Source organism: Podarcis melisellensis, assembly GCF_964234715.1.
Source record: "Podarcis melisellensis genome assembly, chromosome: 8".
Lineage (NCBI taxonomy): Eukaryota > Metazoa > Chordata > Lepidosauria > Squamata > Lacertidae > Podarcis > Podarcis melisellensis.
Window position 1 is genome coordinate 56,924,851 of NC_138540.1, and position 14,687 is coordinate 56,939,537.

Genomic DNA, 14,687 nt, shown 5'->3' on the forward strand with positions numbered 1-14,687 from the left:
GGATTGGACAAATGCATGAAGGAGGAGAGGGCTATTGGTGGCTACTAGCCATAGTGGCTATGCTCTGTTTCCACTGTTCAAGGCAGCAATGCTTCTGAGTGCCAGTTGCAGGAAGCCACAGGAGGGGAGAGGGCTCTTGTGCTGGAATCCTGCTTGCTGGGTTTCCACGGGGGCATCTGGGTGGCTACTATGAGAACAGGATGCTGGCCTGATTTAGCAGGCTGGTGGCACTGTGGTTTAAACCACTGTGCCACTCGGAAGGTCGGCGGTTCGAATCCCCGCAACAGCGCGAGCTCCCGTTGCTTGGTCCCTGCTCCTGCCAACCTAGCAGTTCGAAAGCACGCAGTGCAAGTAGATAAATAGGTACCACTCCGGTGGGAAGGTAAACAGCGTTTCAATGCACTTCGCCAGAAGCGGATTAGTCATGCTGGCTACATGACCTGGAAAAACTCTGTGGAAGTGGACAAACGCCAGCTCCCTCGGCCTGTAGAGCGAGACAAGCACTGCAACCCCCAAGTCGTTTATGAATGGGACTTAACTGTCAGGGATACCTTTATCTTTATGTTCTTAAAGAGGCTGACTGGATATTTAAATATCAAGGAAACTCATGCCAATTAAGCAAACAGACCAAGTTTCAGAATTATTTAGTTTAATGTGACTTTGTAGAGCCTTTGTCCTCCTGCGGGGCAGAGGCTTGCCTGGTAATAACAAACTGAAGTACTACTACATAAAAAAATACTTAAAAAAATTCTAGTTAGGGTAAACTGGTGAGGCAAATCCCAAGCCAGCTGAGAAATCACTAGAAGCAGAGAAGGGGAGCTGCTCCAGATGAGAGAGGGGGTGCAAATTAATTCTGGAACCTTTTTTAAAGAACTCTTGGAAGATATTCTTTTGTTTGCCACTCAGGAGGCACTCCCCCCTCCAGCTCTGGGCTGTTGGAAAGGTCCGCTACTTCTTTGGTGCAATGATGCCTTCAAGCTGCGCCTGAAAAGCAGAAAAATACAGACTAATTAATTAGTCTCTCACTTTTGCCAGAAGGTGCACATCTAACAATCCACTGCTTCACTTGGAGGCTGCTGCAGTGCTGGGGGCTGAAACAAGTTGGAGTGGAGAGGGGGGTGTTGTTTGTTCTTGCATTCCTCATCCCATGTTTTATAAATTAAGTTTCTTTCATTCTTGGCAAGGAAATCTGTTGCTTTATGAGAAGAAAGTGGAGAGTTGGCACTGTTTCCTGGCTACAAAAGTCTCATTTCATAATGTAAAAGTACTAAAGAGGAAATTGAATCAAAGTTGCTGTAACAGTGGTTTGCATTCTCTGCTTTCATGACTGGCCGTGAAGCCCTTGGCTGTCTGAGGGCTGTGCTATGAACATCATTTCTGGGACTCAGGCTCACAACAGTGACTAGAGGCAACTTGATGCCCAATTAGAAAAAAAACAACACCACTGGCTGCCACTGAACAAGGATGGGTTACTGGGGGCCACATCCAATTTTCTTGCTGGTTTTTCTTCCCTGCATGCCAGAAGCAGGCTCCACCAAGGAGGCAAATCTTTGGTAAGAGGAAAGTGTTTTCTGTCCCTCCACCCCAATCATAACACCCCTAAATTACCTAAGGGACAGGTGGAAGGAAACAAGACTTCTAAGCACACAATACCCATTGTGAAGCATTCAAACAGGCCTCGATTTCCCATAAGTAGCCCTTTGAAACTTGGTAAAATATCCCACCCTGTCAACTGACGTGCTCAGCTCTGTATGATCAGACTGACTAAGATTAAAGAGTACAGTTGCACTTCTGGGACCCTTAATAATGCCCCTCACTACTAGTGAAACATGTTGAACTGTCTACATAGCTGATCCTCTCAGCAAGTCTTAAGTCCTCTGATTAAGAATACCACTGCTGATTAGCATATGGCTAACAGATTAGAATTAAGGACTCTGGCCTTCCAGACCAGGTTAAGGACATGCCTACATAAAGCCAGGCTCTGGTATTTTCTAACAAAACATACATTACTGGGAGGCCATGTAAATTGGGAACTAGAAACTGGCCTGACCAAATCAACCTGGGTGTGTCCTGTGTATAACAGATGAGCAGGAAAGATGTAGCAACTCTCCCAAAGTCAGAAACCAATAGGTGATGGGGCGGGAAGGCTCCTAAAGTCTAAACGCAGAATCCTGTTAGGAGCGTAGAATTTGCTGGACTATAACTTCCATCATCGCCGACTGGAGCTGGGAGTCCAACAGAATTTGGATGTCTAAGAAAGAGTGGTTTCTTTATGCACCAATCCAGCCCCTGTCCCCTCTAACCAACCTTGAGCTGCTGATTTGTTCGTTTCAGGAACTGCACTTCTTCTGTGTGCTTCTTCTCTTCCACCTGCCGCCTTTCAAGTTCCCGTTTCTCAATGGCATCACACTTGGCTTTCTGCTCATTCACTTGCCTCTCCAAGTCCCGCTTCTCATCCTCTAAGTCTGCAATCTTGGAGCAAAAAACAGACCCACCAGGTTAATGAGTGGCCACAAGAAGTGCAGTGTTACTTCTCCAGGCCTCCTGGAAGTGTCTTTACTGTCACCTAATAGAAGCAGGCAGGGATGTGGGTGGCCCTGTGGGTAAAACCTCAGTGCCTAGGACTTGCCTCAACTGTGAAGGTCTCCTTATCCCACTGGCCTTCACCTCAGATCTTGCTTAAGCATAGCAGGAATTGCAGACAGTGGAAAGATACAGGAAGCCCTCACAGCCCCCTGTCTTTGTGTCACCTGCTGTCTCTTTAAATAGTTGTTGGCTTTATTTGCTGTTTTGTTATGCTTCCTGGTTGCGTTTTTATCTTCCGTACTTTGTTGATTTAACTTTATTTAAGCTGCCTTGTGGGACGCGGGTGGTGCTGTGGGTAAAACCTCAGTGCCTAGGACTTGCCGATTGTATGGTCGGCGGTTCGAATCCCCGCGGCGGGGTGAGCTCCCTTCTTTCGGTCCCAGCTCCTGCCCACCTAGCAGTTCGAAAGCACCCCCAGGTGCAAGTAGATAAATAGGTACCGCTTCATAGCGGGAAGGTAAATGGCGTTTCCGTGTGCTGTGCTGGCTCGCCAGAGCAGCTTCGTCACACTGGCCACGTGACCCGGAAGTGTCTTCTGACAGCGCTTGCCCCCAGCCTCTTAAGTGAGATGGGTGCACAACCCTAGAGTCGGACACGACTGGCCCGTACGGGCAGGGGTACCTTTACCTTTAATAGAAGCAGGCAAGATGTGTGACAGTAATTACTATTCAGGTGGTTCCCACGGCTTGCTCACCCTAGGCAGCTCAGCCTTGGAGCTGATTATTCTCCTTTGCAAAGTTGCAATACGATGCACTGCACACACACATCTGCACAACTATAAGCAAGTGGTAGACTTCATGCTTGCCAAGAAGCTTTGAGGCCCAAACCAACTCTGCCTTTCTTTCCCCAACTAAGATCGTGCAGTGGTGGGAGATGTTGGCCTCCACACTTACTCTCCTTTCCATATCAGACTTGCCCTGCTCAGCCTGCAGTGCCTTCCTCATGCCAAAGGCAACACTGCTCTCATACAGGGTCTGGTAAGCAGCAATTGTCATCCGGATCTCGTCTCGCACTCGCAACAGCAGCAGCCCCCGCTCTGCACAGTTGATGGTCACCTCTCGGATCAGCTCATCTGCAAGGGAAGAGTTGCAAATGAGGCTTTGCATGGGAAAAGTCTGGACTGATGCTCTTTCTCCCACCCACCTCCAGAGGTTGGAACCTAGGGACTCATGACTGCCTTAAAGGACAAGAATTCTTCAGTGTTTGGTGTTCCAGCTTGCGAGCAAGTTAATGACTAACTTAGGTTTCAAAGCTGTACTTGTAGCAGCAACAAAGTTGATCAGGGAGGCTTTTCCTAGGAAGATGAACTACAGTTATTTAAGAGGCAGGTTAAAAAGAAATGGATAAGCAGAAAGGGGTGTATTTTGGGGGTGAGGGTGGGATGGGAAATAACACTATAATGTGTTACAGTGGTACCTCTGGTTGCGAACGGGATCTGTTCCAGAGGTCTGGCCAGATCCCAAGATTTTCGCAACTCGAGGATCACTGTTATATGCATGCGCGTGGCGGTAGACCGCTTCTGCGCATGAGTGTGCGGCAAAACACTTCCAGGTTTGCCACTTTTGCAACCTGAAGTTTACGTTACCCGAGGGTAATGTAACCCGAGGTGCTACTGTATTTTAATTGGAAGAGGTGTAGGACTAGAACTGGGGGTGAGGATGTGACAAATCATTGAAACGAGGACCTGGGACTCATGCCCTCATTTTCTGGATGAGATTGTGCATGCGGAGAGGGCTGGCTCTGTTCACTCACTCACCAAAGCACTGGGAGTACAGCTCTCGCCTCACAGGGCAGATGCCTGTCTCACGGGCCTGGCGCTGCTGGAGTTTGAGGTCCAGCTGTTCCTGCAGATGCACCACATCCATGCGTGTGCTGGGGGTGCTCGACACCTGCTGGATCCATAGCTGGTTCTCTTCCACCCATTCTCTACACCAAAGCAAGCAGAGAGAGGCTAGGATTCAAGGAGACCAAGCAGGCTCACTTTATGTTTTGGTAATGAAAGAGACATTTCCAGCGGCTTCTAAATCTTAGAAAGGAGACAGCAACCCAAAGCCTGTTCAGACCTCAGTTTATCATGGATTGTGAATTCCTCGTGCCTCCATCATTCCCAACCTAAAGTGTCCTCTTCAAACTACTGCTGTCCCATACCTAAAGGTAAAGGTACCCCTGCCCGTACGGGCCATTCGTGTCCGACTCTGGGGTTGCGCGCCCATCTCGCTTAAGTGGCCGGGGGCCAGTGCTGTCCGAAGACACTTCCGGGTCACGTGGCCAGCGTGACAAGCTGCATCTGGTGAGCCAGCGCAGCACACGGAAACACCGTTTACCTTCCCGCTAGTAAGCGGTCCCTATTTATCTACTTGCACCCGGGGGTGCTTTCGAACTGCTAGGTTGGCAGGCGCTGGGACCGAGCAACGGGAGCACACCCCGCCACGGGGATTCGAACCGCCGACCTGACGATCGGCAAGTCCTAGGCGCTGAGGTTTTACCCACAGGGCCACCTGTGTCCCAGGGGTCCCATACCTAGTCCTCCCTAAATAGAGATTCCCACGCTTTGAAAATTTGAATACAAGAGCTACATCAGTTGTATAGGGAAACTCCAGATTTAGGGAAGAGAAAGTGAATGACAGCAGTAGTTGGAAGAAAACATGTAGAGGACATGGGCATAGCCAAGTGGGGGGCAGCTGACCCCATAAATCAATAAAAATACTTAACTGAGGTCCCCCCAGCACAAAGCCTTCCCCCCTAATAGAAATCCTGGCTATGCCCGTGGAGGAGGGGGAATTAAAGGGGGCACGGGGGAGGGGTTCATAATCCACATTAAGCTGAGGAATGGATGGCTCCATGTCCAAGGGCATTAAGAACACTGTAGCCTCCACTCCTTGAATCTGAGTGCACTGTGAGTAGACCTGTAACTGCAGGATGGAGCCGCAGCTCAGTACAGTGGTACCTCGGGTTGCGAACGGGATCCGTTCGGGAGGCCCATTAGCAACATGAAAAGATTGCAACCCGCAGTGGCGCATTTGTGCATGGGTGGGTTGTGATTCGCTGCTTCTGAGCATGATGTCATTTTGTGCTTCTGCACATGCGGCGAAACCTGGAAGTAACCCTTTCCGGTACTTCCGGGTCGCTGCAGGACGTAACCTGAAAGAACATAACATAAAGTGGATGTAACATGAGGTATAGCTGTATTTGGGTGGGTGTGGATGTAAAGCTGCCAGTTCAGCATGCATCTGCAGAGGAAGTTTTTTTTTTTGCTGTTGCCACTATAGAGAAGATGCAGACTTCTTCTCATGCAGAGCGAGGTAGCTGGGCAGTGGGTGCTTGCCATGCCTGGAATGAACGGGGAGCCGCCCCCCCCAATAAAGAGTAGAGCTTCCTTGCTGGCCTCTACTGTGGTGGGGAGCCCTCCAGGACTGGTAGCTCAGCTGCCCCTCCGGCCCCAGCAGGAGGAGGGGGACTCGAGAGGCCCCTGCCCAGCAGCCCCTTGGTTTCGGACCCAACCCACTCACAGAGCCTGCATCTCACCTGGGGGGCAGGATGGCGTTGAGGATCTCCTCGGGCTGCTTGGTGGCGTCTACAGTGGGCGGCGGGGTCTTGCCCTTCGGCGTCGGGACGGGCCCCGGCGGAGGCCCCACCTGCGGGCTCGCCTTCAGCGGACGCGCCTGCGGAGGAGGAGGAGGAGAAGACGGAGACAGAAGCAAGTGGAGCGGGGCTGGCTGGGGCGAACGGAGGGGCTCCGTGCACGGAGCTCAGACCCAGCCGCCACCCCCCGGGACGTACCTTGGGCGAGCGCTTATCAGTGTTGCGGCTGACCAGCACCGGCGTCTCATAGCGGAGCAGGGAGTCCGCGGGCGGGATCATGATGGCGGCGGCGGCTCCTCTCTTCCTCCGGGCGGGCCCGGCTTTCGCCCCGGGACCTGTTGTGCTAAGGTTGGCATAGCGACGGCGACCGGGCTCGGACAGGAAGCCCAGTCACATGACACGCTCCAGCCCGCGCCTGCGCAGAAAAGCACCGCGACCGCCCCATCTACCACACGGCAGCCTAGAGACACGCAGGAGCCGAAAGGGTTCGTGAGAGTAGTGCCGCCTGCGCCGACTTCCGGGTATCGTGGACCGCTGCCCCGTTCCTCCCGAGAGGCAAGCAGAGAAGAGCCGCTCCCGGCTAAGCACGGGGTTGTTCTTGCTTGAATCCTTCTTAACATAGTCCAGTGCGGGTATTCTTGCTATTTTGGTTTGCACACGAAAACTGTCCTGCAAAGCAGCTTAGCAGCAACAATCCCTGAGGCTGGGACTGGAAGAGAGGAGAAGGGGAGAGAGAGGAGCGGAGCGGTCACCTGCTCAGGATGAGCCTGTCCTTGTTTTCAACCCCCGCCCCCGACTGTCCCTGCCCGTCATGGAGGTCTGTGAGCTTAGTTAGGCGCGGCTGGCGAGCACAAGCGACGGGGCATTCTACGTGGTGGCCCCGCAGTCGCAAGCCTCACTTCTGGGTCACGTCTAGAGCTGTTTCGGAAAGGATTGAGAAGCATCTCCTTTCCCCCAGTGATAGATTCCGTATTTATCGCGCCTCCCTCCGTCTGCAGCGCTTCAGCGCTTCACACACGGCTTGGGGGGGGGGGAGCTTCCTGCTCGCGCGCGCTCTCTCTCTCGTTTGTTATGAAAAAGCAATAAATGAACCCATTAAGTGAAGACGAAACTTGGCCCTCCAGCTGTTTTGGGACTACAATTCCCATCATCTCTGACCACTGGTCCTGTTAGCTAGGGATGATGGGAGCTGTAGTCCCAAAACAGCTGGGGGGCCAAGTTTGGCCATCACTGCATGATTAAGTAAATATCTTATCAGTGGCCGCCAGGGGGCGTCTGACCACGACTAGTCCTCCAGACAACTCCGCTCACAGGGCAAACCATAGAGCGCACAGTAGGTAGAGCGGCATCGAGCCTGGCTGGGAAGTGTTTCTCGATAGTGACACCGGCGACGACCTGGAAGCGGAAGCGGGAGGAAAAGGAGAAGGAGAAGAGGCCGGCGGTGTTATGGAGGAGCCGCAGCGTCGGCGGAAGCGGAGCCCGCGCGGAAGCCACTCGCCGCCGCCGGGGAACTCGGGGGCCGGCAGGTGATGATGCTCGGGGGTGGCGAGGATGGGCTCAGAAGCTCCTGTGTCTTGTGAGGGGAAGGGGCCCGGCCCAGCGCCGCCGCCTCCTCCACTGGCGCTCCGTGGGGAAGGGGGGGCGCGAGGCCGTGGGCCGACTCGCTTTATTTGCCCTTTGCCTTATAAAAAGGAGCCTTGAAGGACCGAGAGTCGGTGTGCTGTACTGGTTAAGAGTGTCGGACATGGGAGAGACCGGGGTTCAAACCCCCCGCTCGGCCATGAAGCTCCCTGGGTGACCTTGGGGACCAGCCACTGCCTTCTCTCAACCTAAGTTGCCTCACAGGGTAGCTGGCACCATGTTTGCCGCCTTGAGCTCCATGCCTAAAAAAGGTGGGATATGAAGACAACGAATAATACAATGGTCTCCGGGCAACTGTTTCCTATTCAAGTCTGGCTTGACTGGCTTTGCAAGAAGGTGAGGTAGGGTAGAATGACAATTATGGGAAATGTGGGTTAAATGCTTCTGTAGTGGCATTGGGCTTTGATTAGATAACACACATTAGGGAAACTGAGTTTCACCTGTTGACTGTGAGAGTGGTGCTACACATACTAGCCTTTGCCGGCGTGGTGCCCTCCAGATGTTTTGCACTGCAACTCCCAGCAAGTACAGTATGCCCCTCAACTGTGAAGGTCTCCTTATCCCACTGGCCTTCACCTCAGATCTTGCTTAAGCATAGGAGGAATTGCAGACAGTGGAAAGATACAGGAAGCCCTCACAGCCCCCTGTCTTTGTGTCACCTGCTGTCTCTTTAAATAGTTGTTGGCTTTATTTGCTGTTTTGTTATGCTTCCTGGTTGCGTTTTTATCTTCTGTACTTTGTTGATTTAACTTTATTTAAGCTGCCTTGTGGGGCGCGGGTGGTGCTGTGGGTAAAACCTCAGTGCCTAGGACTTGCTGATCGTAGGGTCGGCGGTTCGAATCCCCGCGGCGGGGTGAGCTCCCGTCTTTCGGTCCCATCTCCTGCCCACCTAGCAGTTCGAAAGCACCCCTAAGTGCAAGTAGATAAATAGGTACTGCTTTATAGCGGGAAGGTAAACGGCGTTTCCGTGTGCTGCGCTGGTGCTGGCTCGCCAGAGCAGCTTTGTCGCGCTGGCCACGTGACCCGGAAGTGTCTCCGGACAGTGCTGGCCCCCGGCCTCTTAAGTGAGATGGGCGCACAACCCTAGAGTCGGACACGACTGGCCCGTAAGGGCAGGGGTACCTTTACTTTTTAAGCTGCCTTGTATGATTCTGCAAATGTCAGGTATATATTCCTTATTGATGCCCCACTCTCACCTCTGAATTGCTGTATACCAGACCACAGTGGATCAAGTGTGTTGACTTGCATGTGCCTTTTTTTTGCTGATGGGAATTCATGTGCTTAACCTTGATTTCATATCTTTAAAAGGTCACAGTCAAAAAGAAAAAACAAGTCCTCAAACAAAAAAAGCAAATCCCCCCGAGAGAAAAGAAGCCGAAGTCCGCATCATGTGATCCCTAAAGTAAAGCAGGTAACTGGGCATACCAGATAAAATTGACAGAAGCTTTGTATTGTATTGCACACTTAGGATTAAAGCAAGTATGGACAACTTGAGGAAACAAAAGTTACTGGTGTAAAAAAAAAAAAAAGCTAAACAAACACTATCACTGCCATTAGATTGTGCAATAGCTTAATTTTTCCAAACAGACCTTGTAGTGTGGCTATTAAATTCAGCATGCTGTGATAACAGTTTTACAGTTTTAGAAAATATATGAAAAGCTGAAACCATTTTACTTATTTATACTCATGAACAGATCTTTTAAAAACTTGCCTTTTGCTATTGCCCTAATGTAGGAGCGAGAAGAACGCTCCCAGAGGGGGCATGAGGAGCGTCCACATCGAGACCACTCTGAGCCGGGCCACAGGCGAGAAAGAAGCAATGACCGAGACAGACATCGGGACCATTCTGGCCGAAGGAAGCCCCACCGGGATCAGCCTGGGGGCCACGAAAAGGAGAGGGACGGTCATCGCTTCCAGGTTCAGCAGGCACAGAGGGAATTATATAATGAGCAACGTCGGGAGCGCCGGGAGCAGGCAGAAGCCAGCGGTGACGAAGAGAATCCAGAGGCAGAGGGGTCACACAGCACAGACAAAGAGCCAGGGAATAAAGAGAAACCAAGCTTTGAACTGTCTGGTGCACTTCTGGAGGATTCCAATACGTTCCGTGGTGTCGTGATCAAATACAGCGAGCCCCCAGAAGCACGGATTCCTAAGAAGCGGTGGCGTTTGTATCCTTTCAAGAACGACGAGGTTCTCCCAGTTATGTACATTCACAGGCAGAGTGCCTACCTGCTGGGCAGGCACCGACGCATTGCTGATATCCCTATTGACCACCCCTCCTGCTCAAAACAACACGCTGTCTTTCAGTACCGGTAAGTCTTGGCCCAGGTGTGGGTGTGGATATCTAGCTGCTTAGGAGCCTCTATGAGCTATGAGTAGCTGTTAGTTTCAAGTTAGCTATTAATACTCCCCACTTACTGGCTGGGATCTATACAGTAAAAGACAGTATTAAGGACTTTGGATACATCATTTTATTGATAAATACGCCCTGTAATTGCTACCTCCATGTTGTCCTACCCCTCTCCAGCAAATTTATGCCAAATACATTCATCTGCTGTCGTTTTGACCGTAGCTCCTCTTTCCTGGTACACTATGTCGCTATTGAGAAAGTATCCTTGCTTTAAAGCTCCTTGCCTGCAATTTGATGTCAGCCTTGTCTCCTAGTAAAGCCCTTCTAATTCCTTCAACTTGGGACAAACAAGCAACAAGTCCCAAGCAAGTGTCGGGGAGCTTCTAGCCCAAGGACCTAATTAAGCCTGGCACAAGTCCCAGTTTGGTCCATGAAACTGTTCCCCACAAACTACAGTCACCTGCTCCCCATTTGGCCTTACATAGAGGATGTGAAATGTGGGGCAGGTATAGACACGGTTATAAAGGATTTAACTTAAGCCCCCAATTGTTCCTTTGCAAGCAGGTTCTTTGTTGGTGCTGATAGGAACTCCCTAGCATAGCTGAGGGGACTTGCATTGTTTGCAGGAAGGGGTGTGGATTCAAACCTGCTTGGAACAGAGAATTGTTTTTCTCTGCAGAGGGGGAAATGCTTTGTTTATGGAGAAAGCAGCTTTTACCCAAACCATTTTCTTGAGAATGACTTCAAAGGAGCTCCCTCTGACTGCCAATCAGTGGTTACAGCAAGTCCCTTTGAAGGCATTCTCCTTTGAACTTCAACATGTGCATGTGCCAGTCATCTGGCAGTATTATGACGTTGGCAGAGGGTGGGGGAATTAAGGGCCAGCCTTGACAAACCTGGTAAACTAATGGAAGCCAGTGCAACAGAGCTTACCCTCCCTATGCCTCCTCCAGATCTCTTAAGGGTCAGGAGAACCCCTAGAGCAGCACCCAGGAGACATGGGGCTTGCCAAGCTGTACTTGGCAAGCAGAAATATTTGTGCTGACAGAACAGTCGTAAGAGCATGACTTTGAATTCCTGTCTAAGGATCTGGCCCACTGGGTGGTTCCTATTCCCCGTTCCTGATATGCTGAATTGTGTGAGGACTGGGAGTGATCAGAAATTGCAATTATGGGGCATATTGAAGGTTTAAAACCAGAGCAGACCTTATGGGGCTTTAAGTTCATTATCAATAGTTGCACTAAAGATTAGGGCAGCTACAAATTTCTCAAGGTGGAAAGGGCCACAGCTGATCTCCTTGAGCAAAGCAGTCACAACTAAATAGCTCTTCTTCCTGAATAAGCACACAGGTCTCTGCTGTCAGTTATGTTCAAAGGAGTTTTATGTTTTAAGATGTGCTCCACAGGGTTGTTGTGGGATGCTGGAAGCTGGGAGAAATCTTAATGAAGTTGGGCTCCCATATATTATGCTGTTAATCAGTACAAATCTCTTGTTTCTTACAAGGCTTGTGGAATACACCCGCCCTGATGGCACAGTGGGCCGGAAGGTAAAACCCTACATTATTGACCTTGGCTCAGGCAATGGCACATTTCTGAACAACCAGCGTATTGAGCCTCAGCGCTACTACGAACTGAAAGAGAAGGATGTCCTGAAATTTGGGTTCAGTAGCAGGGAGTATGTTCTGCTCCATGAGTCATCAGATACCTCAGAGGTGGACCAGAAGGCAGAGGAGGAGGAGGAGGAGGAGGAAGAGGAGGAAGAATCCACCTGACAGCCCATCAGGGGGTGGACTTAACCTTTCTCTGCAGCTGAGCCTCAGATCCTTTGTGTGGACTGAAGCATTGCTGCCCCGATGCCTCTCACTGCCTTAAAATCTGCTGCCTTTGGCTAGTCATGTTAATTTGTGAACTTCTCACACACTCAGTTGATGGTTATGGGCACTGAAGTAGAGCCAACTGTTGCTTTTCAAATGGTTTGGGTTAATCAGAAGGTGCTAGGAAAGCGAGGTCACTTTTGATGCCCAGCTGATATTGCAGCTGTGTTGCTAGAGTTTCTCAATGTATCTTTTAATTTAAGACTCTGAAACAAGAAACCACCCTGTACAAAAATTGCCTTTTCCAAACAAACAGGTTATTTTGCTTCTCCCCACCCCTTTTATTCTTTTGCTTGCAGTTTTTAAAAAAATGATAGATGCAACTTTTTTTAAGAAAAAAAAGAATTTTGGTTTAAAGCCTGTTGGATGTTCTGTACTGTCTCTAGCAGTTCGATTTATTAATGTGTCGAGGTAAAAGAACTTGCAAAAAATTGTGTAGATTTCTGAGATTCATGTAGGAAATTGTGCATCAAAATACATTTTCAGGGATATACTTTCCAGATCCGTGGCAGTTGAATCTGGAGTGAAAAGGAAGTTTTCTGTCTCCTCTGTCTGGCTTTCTTACCACTGAGAGGAAGGGAGCATTAAGTTCGTTTCTCAGGCACCTGTATTACCCCATGAATAATTTTGCACTTAGCATGGTGGATAGTTTCCAAAAAACATTTAAGTAAGTTTAATTTCCTTTCTTTCAATGTGGATGCTACTATATTTTTGTCTTACTGATAGCAAGAGGCAGGAGGTGTATTAGTGTTGTACGAAGGGAGGTGGAAAAGACCTTCGCCCACAACCCTTTTGCACTCTGAAAACTTGTGCACAGGTTCTGTAGCTGCAGTTGTGCCTTACAATAAAGGAAACACAACTTGCTGTGTGTAGGGGTAGTAACTTTTCCTACTGCCCCACACTTTCTGAGAGCACCTCCTGTTTGCATAAATGTACCATGTGCATAGGGTTGTGTGCATGTCTAGAAGAATATTAGGATAAAGTTTAGCATGTAAATATGGGGCCAAAATGCAGATTTTCAAGCTTTTAGGTGATGGAGATGGTTTTGGACAGCAGTATTGCCTTTCCCAGAAGTCCCTATTTTCTTTTTTAAATAAAGGATTTGTAAATTTAGCTTGAACATGTTTATATTGCTGTGGTTTTTTTCTTCCTTTCTCCAAATTGATAATGTTATTTCCTATTTAACTTTTAAATGAAAACAGGTGGGTTGGTGTGATATTACAGATAAGCAGCAAAAGTAGAGTTTACAAAGCTCTGTGTATTTTTTTAAAATGGCATTCGGCAAGCACGACAAACCATTCTATCACTGCAACCTTGTACTATTGAGGAGTCATGCTGTAAGCTGTTTAGAGCCTGTGCCCCATAATCCAATACCAAAATATTTATTTTCAATACAGTGCCATTGTGACCCTCTTAAGAATGTTGGGGGGTGGGTTGAACAGGAAGGACTAGACCATGTGAAAAGTGAACAGAATATTTGAGCTGCAGTTCATTTTCGCCTTTGTATTCAAGTTATAACAAATTGCACCTAGACATTCTGTTGTTGCTCCCATAACCTAGGTTTAAGGTGCCATTTAGCTCCTAGCTTTCACATCTCAGTTTCTAACACTGCAGGCAGCAAAATCACAAAATTGGGATGACACATACAGCCCCAATTTTTAAAAAGGAAGAGCAGCAAAGAATGGACTTAACCAATCCATGAAAGAACATATTAGACAGCCTGGTCTGAGATGGGCAGGTGAATGGTTCTGCCCATGTACATTCAACTGAATGACCCACTTTATAATGCCAAACCCAACTGTGTGGACTCCCTAAGGAGATCACAATTGCTGTCAGCTTAGCAATTATTTCACTTAATGTGCTGTCCTAATGCGTTCTCAGTTTCCGGCTTACGGTTTGTCTGGGATGTACAAACCATGAGCTTAGGTTTGGATGATCTGCTACTGGCACAGAGGAGATAAAAGACAGCCAGTGTGATACAGTGATTAGAGTGCCGGTTTACAGCCTGGGAGACCAGGGTTTGAATCTCCACTCAGCCATGAAGCTCACTGGGTGAACTGGGGTCAGTCACTGCCTCTCAGCCTAACCTACTTCACCGGTTTGCTGTGAGAACAAAAATAGAAGGGCAACCATGTGCACCGCCTTGAACTCCTTGGAGGAAAAGGGATATAAGGTCACACATCACTCCCTCCCTAAGACAGAGGGGCCTCTGTCACCTGGTTCAGGCCTGGTTCGAAATATAATTGCTTTCTGCTTCCTAACAAATATTTGCTTCATCTTGCACCCATTGCCCGGTTGAAACAATCCCAGGAACTTCTCCTGGCCTGTTGACATTCCCTAAATATATTTGAACGGAGGCGATAGTGCAACTCTTCTCCTTCCCCTCTTCGGCTGAGTAACGTCAGAAAGGCAGAGGCTTGGGAGCCTAACTGTGAGTTGGCTTCCTGGCGGGGTGAGAGACCTCCCCAGGTGGAAGGGCGGCGGGAATCCGTGGGCCTGTGTCCGTCGGCTCCTCGACCCTTCCCAGTCCACCCATCGGCTGGGATTGGGACCGGCGGGCGCTTCTAGATCCAAGAGGGAAGCGCGGGCGGAGCCTTCCGGCCCCTCCATCCTTCCTGCTGCTGCTTATCGAGAGCGGAGTGGAAGCCCCGCCGA

General features: G+C 49.6%; 2 protein-coding genes across 3 annotated transcripts; one reads left to right on the forward strand and one right to left on the reverse strand.

The window, feature by feature from the left end:
- Nucleotides 1–632: 632 nt before the first annotated feature.
- On the reverse strand, nt 633–6,562 carry DNALI1 (dynein axonemal light intermediate chain 1). The gene is made up of 6 exons (XM_081923054.1): nt 6,367–6,562; nt 6,112–6,248; nt 4,343–4,512; nt 3,480–3,658; nt 2,308–2,472; nt 633–984 (listed from the first exon to the last, which is right to left on the reverse strand). The coding sequence occupies exons 1-6, from the start codon at nt 6,445–6,447 to the stop codon at nt 949–951; spliced, it is 768 nt and encodes a 255-aa protein (XP_081779180.1). The 5' UTR covers nt 6,448–6,562; the 3' UTR covers nt 633–948.
- A 146-nt stretch (nt 6,563–6,708) lies between these two features.
- On the forward strand, nt 6,709–13,152 carry SNIP1 (Smad nuclear interacting protein 1). 2 transcript variants are annotated; one of them, XM_081923050.1, is made up of 4 exons: nt 6,709–7,694; nt 9,118–9,220; nt 9,544–10,121; nt 11,663–13,152. In XM_081923050.1, the coding sequence occupies exons 1-4, from the start codon at nt 7,615–7,617 to the stop codon at nt 11,928–11,930; spliced, it is 1,029 nt and encodes a 342-aa protein (XP_081779176.1). In that variant the 5' UTR covers nt 6,709–7,614; the 3' UTR covers nt 11,931–13,152. The 2 variants fall into 2 exon arrangements, with proteins under 2 accessions (XP_081779176.1, XP_081779175.1); XM_081923049.1 differs by lacking the exon at nt 6,709–7,694 and adding an exon at nt 8,074–8,150.
- The last annotated feature ends 1,535 nt before the right edge of the window (nt 13,153–14,687 follow it).

What these genes read in the sequence shown, in the direction of transcription:
- DNALI1 (XM_081923054.1), bottom strand. Translation starts at nt 6,447, where the DNA reads ATGATCCCGCCCGCGGACTCCCTGCTCCGCTATGAGACGCCGGTGCTG. An exon ending in AACGCCATCCTGCCCCCCAG is followed by an intron (nt 4,513 to 6,111) that starts GTGAGATGCAGG and finishes GCTTTGGTGTAG; the next exon opens with AGAATGGGTGGAAGAGAACC. An exon ending in AGTCTGATATGGAAAGGAGA is followed by an intron (nt 2,473 to 3,479) that starts GTAAGTGTGGAG and finishes TTTTGCTCCAAG; the next exon opens with ATTGCAGACTTAGAGGATGA.
- SNIP1 (XM_081923050.1), top strand. Translation starts at nt 7,615, where the DNA reads ATGGAGGAGCCGCAGCGTCGGCGGAAGCGGAGCCCGCGCGGAAGCCAC. An exon ending in GGGAACTCGGGGGCCGGCAG is followed by an intron (nt 7,695 to 9,117) that starts GTGATGATGCTC and finishes TATCTTTAAAAG; the next exon opens with GTCACAGTCAAAAAGAAAAA. An exon ending in CACGCTGTCTTTCAGTACCG is followed by an intron (nt 10,122 to 11,662) that starts GTAAGTCTTGGC and finishes GTTTCTTACAAG; the next exon opens with GCTTGTGGAATACACCCGCC.